This window comes from Poeciliopsis prolifica, unplaced genomic scaffold, assembly GCF_027474105.1.
Source record: "Poeciliopsis prolifica strain line A6 unplaced genomic scaffold, Auburn_PproV2 SCAFFOLD016, whole genome shotgun sequence".
NCBI classification, from domain to species: Eukaryota; Metazoa; Chordata; class Actinopteri; order Cyprinodontiformes; family Poeciliidae; genus Poeciliopsis; species Poeciliopsis prolifica.
Genome location: NW_026562391.1, coordinates 1956836 through 1968948, shown reverse-complemented (window position 1 = coordinate 1968948; position 12113 = coordinate 1956836). Strand labels below are relative to the sequence as shown.

Below are 12113 nucleotides of genomic sequence, written 5' to 3'. Positions count from 1 at the left end.
TTCTTGAACGGGATCACATCAGGCCAAGATTGGCTGCTTTTAACTGGGAAAGAAGCAGGACATGTTGTAACGACTTTGACCACTAGGTGGCGGGGTTGCGTCTTGATTCCTGTGCCTGTAGATCAGTTTTGATCTTTTTTGAGAGTATTTCAATAATATCTTATGAACAACATTATTTTATCTGAACTCAGACGCAGCAAGACTCTGATGTTCCAATATAATGTTTATTAAAACAGAAAAATCAATCAGGAAATACAGCAGATGCACAAAATAAATGATCACAACCATCAAACATTTGACTGTTTTAAAGACACTTTTAAAATCTAAAGTTTTTAAACTTGTTTTAAATGACAAGAATTCACAACAGATATTGTCTCACATGAGACAAAAAGGTCAAATTTGTGTTCAGTCTCACTGAATGTATTTTGGTTCAAATTAAAATCTTATTGATCTAAAACAGTCCAATCATTCAGATTCAAATCTAGTTTCAGATGCACATGCAGTTCACAATTCAATTCTTAATACAATACAGTCAAATGCAGATGATCGTTTTTCATTGGAGTCACATAAAATAATTACAATCTAAAGCAGCTCAGCTAATTATTATGAGTTTAAATGAACATCTTGATCAAGCATGTGGCGACAGTAAGAAGGAATGACTCACTTTAAACACACTCTATGAAAATTTATGAGTTTCAAAGTGACAAAATATAGTAAAAGTGATGGATTGTTGTTTTGTCTGTCTTCTGAATTGTTGTGCAGTTTCCTTTCTCACATAGACTGTAAATTATTTTAAACAGTCACTATGGCTTGTCATAAAGGTTTCTGATTGGTCACCAATAACAATATTCTTGGCATTTGAATTTGATGAGTGAAGCTGTCAGGACAAATACCCGGATTTGATTTGACCTGCAACCAAAACATCATGAAATATTGACTGAAATGCTTTATATTTTGTTGGATTATGGAAACATAACATTTATCAAACTCCCATCTGTGTGTGAAGAGTAAATGTTTGTAGCTCATCATCATTTAAGTATAATATATTTAAAAAGCCATGTCTGAATCAGTAAACAGACTTAAGCTGCCTGCTGCAACAAGCTAAGAGAGGAGAAAGTTAATGATAGTAGTTCAAATTGATGTGAACTCATGTGAATCAACATTTCAATAATTTCAGCTTTACAATCTAGACCGTTTTTTTAATAAAATGATTTCAGGTGTTCACACTTACTGTTGTATATTTGTTATCATATCTAATTGTTAAACAGAACTGAATAGCCAATTTTCTTTAAAAATCTCAAATCATGTCCAAATTTGCTGTTACTTTTATTTCTAGACTGTTCAGTTAAAACCATGCAGATGTTTCTTCTAGATTAGAGCACAGTTTAAATTGGATTGAGTTGTTTTTGTGCTCTCCAGCGTGTAAACAACCTCACAAGGAAGCTTGTTTTTCTTTGAGCTTTCCTTTATAGCTGTTACTTTAAAAACCTCATATGGAGGGATCAGGACTTCTCTTTCGTTTGGAAACTTAGAGAACATTGAGATGCTTGCTCCAAAACATGTTGTGATCTCAAAGCATGACTTGGTACCAAACTCTGGATCAGAATAGTCACCCATCGAACTGGAGGAAAAAGCACCCAGACGAATCTCTTTGTTTTGAATATCTTTGCTGAATTTGCAGGGTGTTCTCCGGTAAACGGTGACACAATTTTCTGCTGTAGGTTTGATGTTGCGCAGGGCCATGGTGAGGTAGAAGTGCAGAGTGTGATACTGGAATGTGGTTTTGTACTCAGAGTTTTGTTTTCGGACTGCGTTGTTGAATTCACGGTAAAAAGGTGGTTCTTCAAGGGTGTACGCATGAGCAGCCATGATTTGTTCTTTCTTCAGTGGCGGGTCATGCGCCGATTTACTGTTGTAGTATACCGCGGCTTTGTCCCAGGCATCTTTGAAGTTTTGATTGTTGTTTTTCTCATTTTGTAAAAATTCTTTCTCTATTTTTTCCTTCATCTTCTCTTCACATTTGTTGTACATGTCATCAACAGAGTCTGGAGCCATGTCTAGTTGGATTGGTTGACTTGGAGGAGTTATGCAATTTTTAATATTCTTCCCACACTAAACAGAAAACAAAAGAAAAATGTTATTCATTCGTCATGTTTATGTTCTGAATGTAAGGTTGTGATGCCATTAAACAAATATCACTCACCTGAATGAACCATTTTCCAAATAGGCACCCAAGAGACGATCCAAATAACATGAACACAGCCACCAAAATTATCATCCTTGCCATCTTGACTCGGCAGACAATTCTCAAACCCAACCAAAAAAATGTGGACAGCTGTACGTGAGAGAAAGAGGAGTAATGTATTAGAAGACATTACTGAGAATATACAAAGATCAAATAATCTTAAAAAGGCAAACGCAATGCAAGCAATTATAATTAAAAAAAACAAAACAACTGTTGCACTTCAGTTAATTCCTAATAAAATAATCGCCCTGTGAATCTTGAGACATGTTGTACTGGTCATATGTATAATAAATGCTGCGTAAGCATTTGTATGCTGAACTAACTGCTAATCACTAATTACAGTTATTGTAATTCAGTTGTTTATTTCATTAAGTTTTTTTTAAGACCTGTGTGTTTGGCAGGTGGTGTAGCTCACATTTATACAACTGTTTTAACTCGTCTGCTGTCTTCTAATGCGCAAGTGCACCCATCATTCAATAGTAGAACTAGAACTGAGAAAAGTATGCTTACCTCTTTAGCTGTGGCGACTGGTGCAGGAACAATGGACTGGAAGAACGAAGGAGCAAATGGCTGAAGCAGATGCAGAAAAGGATTGGAGAGAAGAATGTGTGACCAGGCTTTAAACAGCTGGCGTCTTTTGCATTTGCATGTAATTTCCAAAATTTGTAAGTTACGTTTAGATTTGCTTCTTAATCTAAGGAATAGCAAACGGTGTAATCTTTGAGTCGGGTTAAGTCCGTGTCTTTCAGCTGTCAGAAACTTCTGGAAATGACACGTCACCTTTCTAATTCGTCATAAATTTGAACCAAAATATCATTTGGACAAGTTTTTTTCACTTTAATTGTCTAATATCCGTGGAAGTTCCTACTGATTAGCAGCAATAGTTCATGTGATCAGTTAATAATAACAGAAGTCAAACTTTAGTTTTCCAGAAGTTACCAGATGGTAAAAGACAAATCACTATTAAACTACACATGTCAAACCAGTTTGTACTCAGTAAATTATGGCACAATAATGATCTTTAAATATTGTCAGGATGGAACATGATAGCCTGTCGTGTCATCAGAGCTCAAGATATAATGGATTATAAACCCTTTTAGGTTCAACAAACAATGAAGCGATTAAAAAAATAACATTATACTGATCTGGTGTGTATGATGGAAGTACAGTGTCCCCACAAACAATCTGAAAGTCCTTGCAAACCTTTTGCCAGTCGACATAATAAACTCACACACATTTAAACTAGTTTGGTCCAGTCCCTGTTCTTAAAGACTGCTGTCCCGCATGTCGTGTTTCCCTGTTCAACACCCAGTTGATACAATGGTAGAGCTCCCTGCACAGTGTTTTATAAAGTTTAGTAAAACCCTTTAATCGTTGAATCATTAATGTGACATGTTGGGCCTCACATGCACATAAAACAAGCACCAGGATTGGCTTAACCTCATAGCGCTTCACTCTGTAACAGTTGGATGTTAAATGACCTCAAACAAAAGGAACATTTGCAGGAACAGTGGACTGACGGTATGATTAAGCAAATGTCTGAAGCAGATGCAGAAAAGGAGAAGTTAATGATTCACCAGGCTTTGAACAGATGGCGTCTTTTGCATTTGCATATAATTTAAGAAACTTTGCACGTTAGTTTTAGATTTGCTCTTTAAGCTACACAGTGTTAAAGGTTCACATCAACGCAGCAAACGGTGTCACCTTTTAGCACCAGCTAACACCGAGCTGTCAGAAACTAATGGAAATGACACATCATCTTTCTAATTAGTCATAATTTAATATACATATGTTTACACATGTCCTTTCCACTTAGTTTCTAACTTGCGGCACAAGAACATTGGTCCAACTGCAACCGCGCTACCTGCGTCAGTGTGTTGACCTGAAGTTGCAGTTTGACCTGACCTCTGACCTCTAACCTCTAACCCACCAAGAGAAGAACAAATGATCTGACACATCTTATGCAGAATAAAACACAGTCCATATATACATGGTTGATATATTGGTGATAGTTCACACACAATGGATGATTCTCCTCAAGATCACACATTTATTCACAGCAGCATCTTTCCTCCATGACTGGCCTCACATATAGTTGCTTTTCATGTTAATCATGAATCTGCAGATCAACAAAACAGCTTTTAGTCAACATACCACTTCCTGTTCTCATAAAACCCCTGCAGACCAACTTCCTGAGGAGTTCAGACATGCAGAACTACAAATTAGTCAATTAAAACTGAGCATAGATTCTGTGCAAAGAGACATTTCAAGGACCAATTATTATTTGGTCCTTGAAACATTTATTTTATCTTTTCAGTTCTTGAACGGGATCACATCAGGTCAAGATTGGCTGCTTTTAACTGGGAAAGAAGCAGGACATGTTGTAACGACTTTGACCACTAGGTGGCGGGGTTGCGTCTTGATTCCTGTGCCTGTAGATCAGTTTTGATCTTTTTTGAGAGTATTTCAATAATATCTTATGAACAACATTATTTTATCTGAACTCAGACGCAGCAAGATTCTGATGTTCCAATATAATGTTTATTAAAACAGAAAAATCAATCAGGAAATACAGCAGATGCACAAAATAAATGATCACGACCATCAAACATTTGACTGTTTTAAAGACACTTTTAAAATCTAAAGTTTTTAAACTTGTTTTAAATGACAATAATTCACAACAGATATTGTCTCACATGAGACAAAAAGGTCAAATTTGTGTTCAGTCTCACTGAATGTATTTTGGTTCAAATTAAAATCTTATTGATCTAAAACAGTCCAATCATGCAGATTCAAATCTAGTTTCAGATGCACATGCAGTTCACAATTCAATTCTTAATACAATACAGTCAAATGCAGATGATTGTTTTTCATTGGAGTCACATAAAATAATTACAATCTAAAGCAGCTCAGCTAATTATTATGAGTTTAAATGAACATCTTGATCAAGCATGAGGCGACAGTAAGAAGGAATGACTCACTTTAAACACACTATGAAAATTTATGAGTTTCAAAGTGACAAAATATAGTAAAAGTGATGGATTGTTGTTTTGTCTGTCTTCTGAATTGTTGTGCAGTTTCCTTTCTCACATATAGACTGTAAATTATTTTAAACAGTCACTATGGCTTGTCATAAAGGTTTCTGATTGGTCACCAATAACAATATTCTTGGCATTTGAATTTGATGAGTGAAGCTGTCAGGACAAATACCTGGATTTGATTTGACCTGCAACCAAAACATTATGAAATATTGACTGAAATGTTTTATATTTTGTTGGTTTATGGAAACATAACATTTATCAAACTCCCAACTGTGTGTGAAGAGTAAATGTTTGTAGATCATCATAATTTAAGTATAATATATTTAAAAAGTCATGTCTGAATCAGTAAACAGACTTAAGCTGCAACAAGCTAAGAGGAGAAAGTTAATGATAGTAGTTCAAATTGATGTGAACTGATTTGAATTAACATTTCAATATCATTTAATTCAGCTTTACAATCTAGACCATTTTTTAATAAAATGATTTAAGGTGTTCACACTCACTGTTGTATATTTGTTATCATATCTAATTGTTAAACAGAACTGAGGATCCAGTTTTCTATAAAAATCTCAAATCATGTCCAAATTTACTGTTAATTTTATTTCTAGATTGTTCAGTTAAAACCATGCAGATGTTTCTTCTAGATTAGAGCACAGTTTAAATTGGATTGAGTTGTTTTTGTGCTCTCCAGCGTGTAAACAACCTCACAAGGAAGCTTGTTTTTCTTTGAGTTTTCCTTTATAGCTGTTACTTTAAAAACCTCATATGGAGGGATCAGGACTTCTCTTTCATCTGGAAACTTAGAGAACTTTGAGATGCTTGCTCCAAAACATGTTGTGATCTCAAAGCATGACTTGGTACCAAACTCTGGATCAGAATAGTCACCCATCGAACTGGAGGAAAAAGCACCCAGACGAATCTCTTTGTTTTGAACATCTTTGCTGAATTTACAGTTTGTTCTCCGGTAAACGGTGACACAATTTTCTGCTGTAGGTTTGATGGTGCGCAGGGCCATGGTGAGGTAGAAGTGCAGAGTGTGATACTGGAATGTGGTTTTGTACTCAGAGTTTTGTTTTCGAACTGCGTTGTTGAAATCACAGTATAAAGCTGGTTCTTCAAGGGTGTACGCATGAGCAGCCATGATTTGTTCTTTCTTCAGCGGCGTGTTATTGTTCGCCCATTTACTGTTGTAGTATTTCTCTGCTTTATTCCAGGCCTCTTTGAAGTTTTTATCTTTGTTTTTCTCATTTTGTAAAAATTCATTCTCTATTTTTTCCTTCATCTTCACTTCACAGTTGTTGTACATGTCATCAACAGAGTCTGGAGCCATGTCTAGAGCGAATGGCAAACAATCTTGACTTTTCTTCTCACACTAAACAGAAAAACAAAAGAAAAATATTATTTATTAGTTATGTTTATGTTCTGGATGTAAGGCTGTGCAGCATTTAAACAAATATCACTCACCTGCTTTCCAAATACAGACCCAAGAGAGGCTCCTAATACTAGGACCACAACCACCAAAATTGTCCCCACCACCACCACCAGAGTCTTCCCTGACAGCCCACAACACTGCAGTAGGTGAGAGAAAGAGTGGAAATGTATTAAAGACATTATTGAGAATATATGAGGATCAAATAGTATTAAAAATTTAAATGCAATACAAGCAATTGAAATATATATATTTTTGCACTTGAGCTAATTTCTAATAAAATAATCGCCCTGTGAATCTTGAGACATGTTGTACTGGTCATATGTATAATAAATGCTGCATAAGCATATTTGTATGTTGAACTAACTGCTAATCACTAATTACTGTTATTGTAATTCAGGTATTTATTGCATTATGTTTTTTTTTAAGACCTGTGTGTTTGGCAGGTGATGTAGCTCACATTTCTACAATTGTTTTAACTAGTCTGCTGTCATTTGATGTGCAAAAGACAACATGTACTTGCTCTACATGTTCACAGTATAAAAATGTGAAATATACTTTCACATTTTTAAAAAACATTTCTACTCTCTTGCCAATTTCTTTGGACTGAAGTGAGATATTTTATTGTTGTGTGCTTTCTTGGCTTTATTTCAGGCCAGTCCTTATTGATGCTTGTCTCATTTCGTAAATAGTCCGTCTTTAATTTTCTCACCATGTCTTCTTCACATTCGCCGTACGTCAACCAAAGAGTTTGTAGCCTTATTCAGTTTGATTGGGCGATCCGTCAGAGTTTGACATTCCTGCCAAAATTAAGCAAAAACAAAAAGAAACACATTACTGATTTCTACTGTTTATGTTCAGCATGTGTGATTATACATTTACATAAATAAGTAAAAATTTCTTCACGTTCCCTTGTGGAGTCCCAACACAGGATCCAAATAACATGAAGACGGCAACCCAGATGACCCAAATGACTCAGCAGACAACTCTGAGAACAAGCAAGATAAAATATTTTGGTCAGTGTGACTTTAATGTGCCAATGTAGTTTCCCCTTAAATTAAGTGATGCCTTCAAGAAGCTCTGGTACTTCAGCTTTTAAAGCAGATCTATAAATAATTAACTTGAGTGTTGGTTTAGATTTATGGGTGCATATTAATGTTCACCCAGAAATAAGGGCCGAACTAAGATTAGGACACAAAAAAGCAGTTGCAACTTTCTTGAAATTAGCAGGAAGTCAGTATAGAGACTCCAGCATCGATATCATGTGACCAAAATCTCTACTTTGTAGAAAATTACATGCAGATGTGTAGAGGTGTGAAAAACAAGTTACTCGTAAATAAAGACAATAAGTAAGAAAATAGACACCCCAAACATAATTTTTTATTTATGCACTTCCTTGGTCCAGAAGGATCAAGGAAGTGCATATCACCAAGGTTTTGTGAGTGAGGAGTCAAACATCTGACAGCATTTAGCACACCTTGGGGTCTCTACGAATGGATAAGGATTCCATTGGACTGACCAATGCACCAGCTGTGTTCCAGAGATGTATGGAAGGTGTATTAGAAGGAATCAGGGATGAGTCCTGTGTACCTTATTTAGATGATGTACTCTGTTACTCAAGAACATTTGAGGAACACATGGACCATCTGAGACAAGTTTTCTGCAGAATGCAACAACGTGGCATTAAACTTCGACCAGCCAAATGCAAGCTTTTCAAGAGACAAATTCGTTATCTAGGACGAATGGTTTCAGGAGAAGGCATCCAGATTGAAGTAGTGTCTGCAGTGTGGCAAGGCAACAAAGCAACACAAAGCAATGATGTTCCCTGGCTTGCTGCATTACAACTTGCTGATGAAAATGATGAGACTAACTTACCTGATGGTGTCACAACCACTATGCCTGAAAACATCAGAGCATAGTGGCACAACAGAAAAATACACAACAACAGTAAAATACAGCTATTAAGGAGATTGTGGCATTGAAACAAATAAATTGGAGTCCAAATGAATAGGATAAAAGAACCATGTATAAAGAAACAAGGAGACTGTTGTACGAGTGGAACAAGTTAGTCGTGGAAAACGGGCTACTTTTCCGGAACACAGAACTAAACAGACAGCTGGTTCTCCCCGAAAAACGCAAATCATTAGGTGTTAAAGAGTTTGCATGACGACATGAACCATGTTGGTCCTGACAAGGTGACCCATCTTGCTCGAGAACAGTTTTAATGGCTGAACATGCAACAGGACATTGAGGATTTGTGACCAAGAAATGTCAATGTATTAAACAAAAACATCCCAATGTCTCACAGAGAGCCCCAATGGGATCCATCAAAACCATTACTCTATTTGAGTTGATCTCTATTGATTATTTGCATTTGGAGCCAAGCAAAGGAGGTTATGAGTATATCCTGATTGTCGCTGACCATTTCACTCGATTTGCACAAGCATAGCCAACGAGAAACAAATCCGGAAAAACAGCAGCTGAAAAGATATTTCAAGATTTCATTCCTCGTTTTGGATATCCAGAGAAACTACATCATGATGAGGGACGTGAGTTTGAGAATAGCTTATTCCAAAGATTACAACAACTCTCAGGAATTTCCTGGAGTATCTTAGCACACAAAAAGAATAAATCTTCCTTTGGATGTTGACGAGAACTCAACGTGTGTGTCTCATCTTTTCTGTCACAGCATCACACGTTGGAGGAAGATCTTTTCTATTACATTACTCTCAGCCACCCAAGGTTGCAGGGTAACAGATGCATTTCCCCCCTTGCATCTGATATCAGTATAGAGAGTTAATTCTAAGCATGAGTTAATTCTTCTAATACAATATTTAGGAGCGAGAAAATGACTGGATTTGTTGCACAGGTGGCATCCAATGACACTGACCTCCCGAGAGCGACCCATTCTTTCACAAGCATTTGTAAAAACAGTCGGCATGCCAACGTGCCTAATTTTATACACCTGTGACCTTGAGAAACATGGGAACATTTGATTATGATCATGTGGATGAATGAGTAAATGCTCTTCATAATATTGTGAATGGTATAAAAGTTATAAAGTGTAAGGCAGTAAAGGTCCATGACCACAAGCAAGAAGTCCAAAGTCAGTTTGCTGGTTAATCATGACCAGTTATGATGATATCAAACTCAACATCTAGGAGCTAAGAAGAGATGTATCATTCTTGCTCCTTGTTTGTTTTTCCACAAACTTCTGCTTCTACAAAACCCAACAATCTTCTTGTTAAAAAGGTCAGAAAAATAAAGTAAAACAGAAGTTTAAACTTTATTTGCTTTCAGGAAAAAGAGAAGTTTCAAACACAATTACTTTAGCTATAGAGTCTCCAGAACAAGACTTACAACAAAGATTATGGTAATATCAGCTGCAATCGTTTGGCCTGTAAACGCAAAACTGAAAAAAAAATAATAAACAAAAAAACGTATGTATGTTCTTTAAAATCAAGCTTTAACACTTGGTCAGGATCTTCTGATTTACATTATTTGTATTGACCAATTGAATGACTTTATTAAAATTAAAGTATATTTGATCTTTAAAGTATCATGCTTTAAATTATTCTTATTATAATATAATAATTATAATAATATAATAACTTTATATCCAAAAAACAACAGAGTTTATAACTACATAGCTATAGTAATACAGACGTACAGTCATCAGAGTTAAACTTGTTATTTTTTCATAACTGGATCTGTGAACCAGCCAGTCTGTTAGGTTGCATGCATCATTACTATTTCATAATGCTTCTGTGGCATGTAAACAAACTTGTGCAGGACATTGAGAGAGCATGACAAACGTACAGAAGCACAGAGAGGAAGTGAAAACTTCTCTCACGCTCAGTCATCTATCTAATCTGCATCTTCATGTTGCTTTTGGCAATTTACCATCAGCAAGTTCTTCTATGGAAACCTCTGAGGACCGATTGCCAAAGGTGAGGCAATCGGTCCTCACCTCAGATTTGTTGAGACTCAGTGACCTCGCTGACCTTCTGCACCTGTTTGATCCTGTTTCAGGGCAATGGAAAGACTGGAAGACCTGGGTCCTCTTCAGGGTCTCTGTGGGGAAATTTGACTGCCAGAAGTTGAGAGCTTATGTTTAACAATCTTGCAGATCAAGCAGTATTGTCACCTAACAACCGTTCCAGCCAATAGAACGACAGTTTTCCACTGGGTGATTTAATAAAACACTAATATTCACAGAAATCAGGGCTGAACTAAGATTTGGACACAAAAAAACAGTTTGAACTTTCCTGAAATTAGCAGGAAGTCAGTATAGAGAAGCCAGAATAGATATAATGTGATCAAAAGCTCTACTTTGTAGAAAATTACATGCAGATGCATTTCTCCCCCTTGCAGATGTTGAACTGATATCAGTATACAGAGTTACACAATTCTCTGCATGATGCAATAAAACAATAAGTTAAGTGATGGTGGACTAGGAGGAAGTGGGAAACATGAACATATTTGATTAGAACCAATAAACCATTTTTTATAAACATAGTTTCTGTTTTTACTGGACTAACCGTTGAATTGCAGTTTTACATTGACAATAGTTTTACCAAGAGCAACTTAGGATGTCTATTGATTATTATTACATGGTTAAAACTACACCTTCTCTCATTAAAGGCTCATTCCATCAGTTTCAAAATCATATGTCACAAAATCATGTCATAAGGATTATTCTGGCAAATTGGAGAGTAAAAAAACAGTCATACCTGAGTTTATATGAAGAGCTTCTGGAAGGATGAATATCAAAATATGAAAAATGGTTTTGTGTTTTAGTCAGGTTGTCTATTTTCTTTAGGCAGAAAAATCTAAATCATGAAATAGATCAGGATCCAAAGAAATTAAAGTGAAAAGAGCAAAATATAAAAATGCTGACCAAGTAAAATGAAGAAGCCTTCTGCCCTCCAGCCCTGATCTACACTGTTTTATACTGCAGGAGTTCATAAGCTAAACCTACATGCAAAACAGACCACACTTTTTTTATTGTTGGAAATGTAAACCTCAAAGCTCATGAGTCTCAGTCTTCTTCTGTTAATTGTGAGCAGCAGCTTCCTTTTACGTGCAAACAAGACATAGAGGGACGTGCAACAGGTAAAGACCTGTTGCACGTCCCTCTATGTCTTGTGACAGCTGTCCCTACTGTCACACAGAGACCTGAATGGTAATCGTTTTCTGTTCATCCTAAATATTAGTTTAAATATTGATTAGTGAATAGTTTAGATTTCTCGCTTCAAAATTATTTTCATTAACCTGACTCTTTAGTTTACTGTTTGCAGTGCAAACATTTAGTTAACTTTACCTGTCAGTTTTTTATATTTTTGTTAAATGCAACAAATTAATTTCTTCTTTTGAGTTACCAGTTTCCTTTGGAGCT

General features: G+C 36.0%; 2 protein-coding genes across 4 annotated transcripts; both read right to left on the bottom strand.

Moving 5' to 3' along the window:
* Positions 1-223: 223 nt before the first annotated feature.
* LOC129367001 (ecto-ADP-ribosyltransferase 5-like) lies at positions 224-2833 on the bottom strand. The gene is made up of 3 exons (XM_055041180.1): positions 2756-2833; positions 2204-2335; positions 224-2112 (listed from the first exon to the last, which is right to left on the bottom strand). Exons 2-3 carry the CDS (start codon positions 2285-2287, stop codon positions 1369-1371), a joined length of 828 nt encoding a protein of 275 aa, XP_054897155.1. The 5' UTR covers positions 2288-2335; positions 2756-2833; the 3' UTR covers positions 224-1368.
* A 1957-nt stretch (positions 2834-4790) lies between these two features.
* Positions 4791-11293, bottom strand: LOC129367000 (ecto-ADP-ribosyltransferase 5-like). 3 transcript variants are annotated; one of them, XM_055041178.1, is made up of 5 exons: positions 10686-11293; positions 7622-7703; positions 7428-7515; positions 6751-6855; positions 4792-6658 (listed from the first exon to the last, which is right to left on the bottom strand). In XM_055041178.1, exons 3-5 carry the CDS (start codon positions 7428-7430, stop codon positions 5927-5929), a joined length of 840 nt encoding a protein of 279 aa, XP_054897153.1. In that variant the 5' UTR covers positions 7431-7515; positions 7622-7703; positions 10686-11293; the 3' UTR covers positions 4792-5926. The 3 variants fall into 3 exon arrangements, with proteins under 3 accessions (XP_054897154.1, XP_054897153.1, XP_054897152.1); XM_055041177.1 differs by lacking the exon at positions 10686-11293 and having other exon boundaries at positions 7622-9495; XM_055041179.1 differs by lacking the exons at positions 6751-6855; positions 7622-7703; positions 10686-11293 and having other exon boundaries at positions 4791-6658; positions 7428-7575.
* Positions 11294-12113: the final 820 nt, after the last annotated feature.